The 3,659-nt window shown below is 36.7% G+C and overlaps 1 protein-coding gene across 1 annotated transcript; it reads left to right on the plus strand.

Annotated features, from left to right (window-relative positions):
- The first annotated feature begins 739 nt into the window (after positions 1 to 739).
- On the plus strand, positions 740 to 3,212 carry serpind1 (serpin peptidase inhibitor, clade D (heparin cofactor), member 1). The gene is made up of 5 exons (XM_053504847.1): positions 740 to 780; positions 898 to 1,826; positions 2,073 to 2,346; positions 2,502 to 2,646; positions 2,797 to 3,212. The coding sequence occupies exons 2-5, from the start codon at positions 899 to 901 to the stop codon at positions 2,986 to 2,988; spliced, it is 1,539 nt and encodes a 512-aa protein (XP_053360822.1). The 5' UTR covers positions 740 to 780; position 898; the 3' UTR covers positions 2,989 to 3,212.
- The last annotated feature ends 447 nt before the right edge of the window (positions 3,213 to 3,659 follow it).

Raw genomic sequence — 3,659 nt, forward strand, 5'->3', positions numbered from 1 at the left:
TTGAACAAGAGATACTAACTGTCATTTCAAAATATTAGATCAAACAAACACACCAAAATAAAGTTTTTCTGTTATTTTATTGCCACTTAACTCCTGGAAATAACTTATATATTTCTCTATGGAAAGTACCTAGTAATTCTCTAGCAAAGGATTAGCAACATACTGTTTTACCAACTATAAGAATATGTTATGCTTATGTACATTCCTCCTCTATTTTCATCAGAAACTAACTTTTTAAGTGTTTTACTGCTGTGCAACAAGCTTTCAAATTCCTCCTACAAACTCTATTGTGCTCTAGTGGCTGAAAGGGCAAAATGTGCACAATCTAAAATCTGTTTTAAAGTATTTCCAGAAGAGAGGAGACAGTGGTCCATGGTTTTTAAACAGAATGTTTAATTATCATGTGTGCATATGTTTTGGCCATACAGTGTTGTTCACAACAATCTAATAAGAAACTTAATAAGCCCTGCAGGCAAGGCCAATGGGCCAACTGTACAGCAGACATAAAAAATAAAAATCCCAACAATTTATGACATAACCCAGGCATACAATATTGATCATAGGACTGCAAATGCATAAAATCTTAAATAATAAAAATTAAACTTTCATATTAATCAAATTATCAATTGTTGAGTTAATATGAGTTAATATGTGGATCAGGGTAAATGTACCCTTTGAACTGGATACTGTTTGATCATTGCAAGCCAACCTCAAAGTCCAGCAAGAGTATTTCGTCACAAACAAACAGTTTGCACACAGAAAGCATCTCAGAGTGAGCAGGTAAGTAAAAATATCACAATAATCTTTAAAGAATTTACTTTATATAGTTTATGATTATTGTATTATGAGCTTTATTAAAAATCTGCCTTTATTTTCTCTAATTCAACATTTCTAAAGGATGTGGATTTTATTAGTCATAGCAACAACATTTTTCCTATATGCTCCAGCTTTGGGTGGAGTGAAGGAACTTGGTTCACATTTTAACTTTAGTGAGAAAAGAATTGCAACGGCAATTAATACACAGACACTTCCCCGGGGGGGTGACAACCCACAGGTGGAATTTTTGTCTCAAGACTCCCATCAGGACAACACAGTGACCAAAGACTTGCCACTGGTAAGTTTGGAAGAGGATGATTACATTGATTTTGATAAGATATTGGCAGAGGGAGATGATGAGTACACTGAAGGTGATGAAATAGATGACATCACAACACCTGGGCTAGACCCTAACTTTGTCTCAGAGCTGTCAGACCCTAAAATGTGTCAAGCATGTCTCTTGAGACTCTTTCACGGTCGAACACGGCTGCAGCGCATTAATGTGGTCAATGCCCTTTTTGGATTTCGCCTCTATCGCAGCCTTCGCAACCAAGTGAACCAAACAGATAATGTCCTGCTGGCACCTGCTGGAATCTCCATAACCATGGGAATGATTGCACTTGCTGTCGGCTCTACCACACACAAGCAGCTCTACCAAACATTAGGCTTTGCTGAATTTGTCAATGCGAGCATTCACTATAATGATTCCACTGTGCACAAGCTTTTCTGCAAACTTACACACCGACTTTTCAGGCGGAACTTTGGCTACACTTTGCGATCTGTCAATGACTTTTACATCAAGCAAAGTGTTGTCATGACAGAAGGCTTCCGAAGACAGGCACGGAGATACTATTTTGCTGAGCCTCAATCTGTGGATTTTAGGGACCCAGCATTCCTTGTGAAAGTCAACCAGCGCATTCAGAAGATGACAAAAGGGCTCATCAAGGACCCACTTAAAAATGTTGACCCCAACATGGTTGTGCTACTCCTAAACTATCTGTACTTTAAAGGTAAACACCACAATCCTTTGAGTATTACAATAATTAACACAAAAAAAGCTGTTACTTAAACTTTCGGTCTAAGAATTACAGTACAGTCTGAGGTAAAAATTATTATATATCACTATAAGAATGTTTAAAGGTTTGCTATTGTTAAAATTATTGAAGTAAGTAAAAAAAATCTAAGGCTTACAATTTAAACACTAAATTGAGAAGAAATTGGTACAGTTCTCACCTAGTCCTGCGCTGAACATGCAGGAACATGGGAGCAGAAGTTTCCAGAGGAGCTGACCCATTACCGTAACTTTCGTGTGAATGAGAAGCACCAGGTTCGTGTGCCTATGATGCAGAATAAGGGTATTTACCTGGCTGCAGCTGATCATGAGCTGAACTGTGATGTTCTACAGTTGCCTTACAAGGGCAACATAAGCATGCTCATTGCTGTGCCACAGAAACTTTCTGGGATGAAAGTTCTTGAACAAGAGGTCTCACCTACTCTCATTAACAAGTGGCTCAACAACATGACCAACAGGTATGGTATCAAGAAAACATTAGTACAACTTTTTTTAAAAAGGGAAAATCCTTTAAATCTCATTAATTACCTCCTTGCATGAAATTGCCTATATGGTAAAATATTCATAAATGTTTTAAAAATACATAAACATTTTGTCATGGGGTTTCTGTTAGAACTCGTGAGGTAGTTTTTCCCCGGTTTAAGCTGGAGCAGAACTATGATCTGGTCAACCACTTAAAGCAATTGGGTCTAACTGACCTCTTCACAGAAAAAGGTGACTTTTCTCCTATGGCTTCTGAGAAGGTCTCTGTCAACCAGGTAAGACAACATTGTGCACTGAAGGGAAACTTTAAATAATTATTTGTATATCTATTGAACTACCCCTTTGTAAGGACTATGTCAACTTAGCTTTTGTTATTTGTCATATAGTAATATGTTATGTATGCCCATTTGTTGTCACATTTTCAGTTTAAGCACCAAAGTGGCATCACAGTAAATGAAGAGGGCACCGAGGGAGCATCCCTGACACATGTGGGTTTCATGCCATTGTCAACACAGACCCGCTTCATTGTGGACCGCCCCTTTCTCTTTTTTATCTATGAACACCGCACCGACTGCCTTATCTTTATGGGACGGGTTGCAGACCCAACAAAAAGTTAATTTTGTACCTTTATACATCTAAGCTTCAAAGGTATATTAAACGAAACACTGCAATGGAAAATGTCACTGATACAGTGTATAAGTCAGCAAAGCTGTAAGGGGCTTGTCCAGCTAAGTAGCACTCAAATGTTTTAATGTAAAAAAAAGATGTCATTATTATTAATTTCCACTGTTTAAATAAGTATGTAACACATCAAATGTATCATTAAAGCATTTAAAGCATTTTTGTGGTTGCCTTTATGCGTTGTAAGTTGAAAACATAGAGCATGTTAAATTTTACTACACAGATAGAGAAAATTACTAATGATACATTATTACTAATAAATGAATGTACTCATAATTACATAAAATTACACAATGGTTCACTATGCTTAATGTTGATTCCAATATAGTATTTGCATAAGTGACTTTATTACTCCTAACAAATAAGTCAGCTGAATCAATAGAAATAAATCTACAAGAACTCTTTAAATCTAAAACACACTTCACCTTTAATAAACAACATATCCTGATAGTAGCAATAGACAAACACAAGCAAAATCAAATAGCAATAAATTGCTTTTAATTTGGTACAGGATTAAATGTGTTGGCATGTTGATGTAGCGGTTAGCACTGTCGCCTTGCACCTTGTTCCAACGCAGCCTCAATCCTTCGTGGAAGATGGATAAAGA

This window comes from Clarias gariepinus, chromosome 9, assembly GCF_024256425.1.
Source record: "Clarias gariepinus isolate MV-2021 ecotype Netherlands chromosome 9, CGAR_prim_01v2, whole genome shotgun sequence".
NCBI lineage: Eukaryota > Metazoa > Chordata > Actinopteri > Siluriformes > Clariidae > Clarias > Clarias gariepinus.

What these genes read in the sequence shown, in the direction of transcription:
- serpind1 (XM_053504847.1), top strand. Translation starts at nt 899, where the DNA reads ATGTGGATTTTATTAGTCATAGCAACAACATTTTTCCTATATGCTCCA. An exon ending in AAACTATCTGTACTTTAAAG is followed by an intron (nt 1,827 to 2,072) that starts GTAAACACCACA and finishes CTGAACATGCAG; the next exon opens with GAACATGGGAGCAGAAGTTT. An exon ending in AGAAGGTCTCTGTCAACCAG is followed by an intron (nt 2,647 to 2,796) that starts GTAAGACAACAT and finishes TCACATTTTCAG; the next exon opens with TTTAAGCACCAAAGTGGCAT.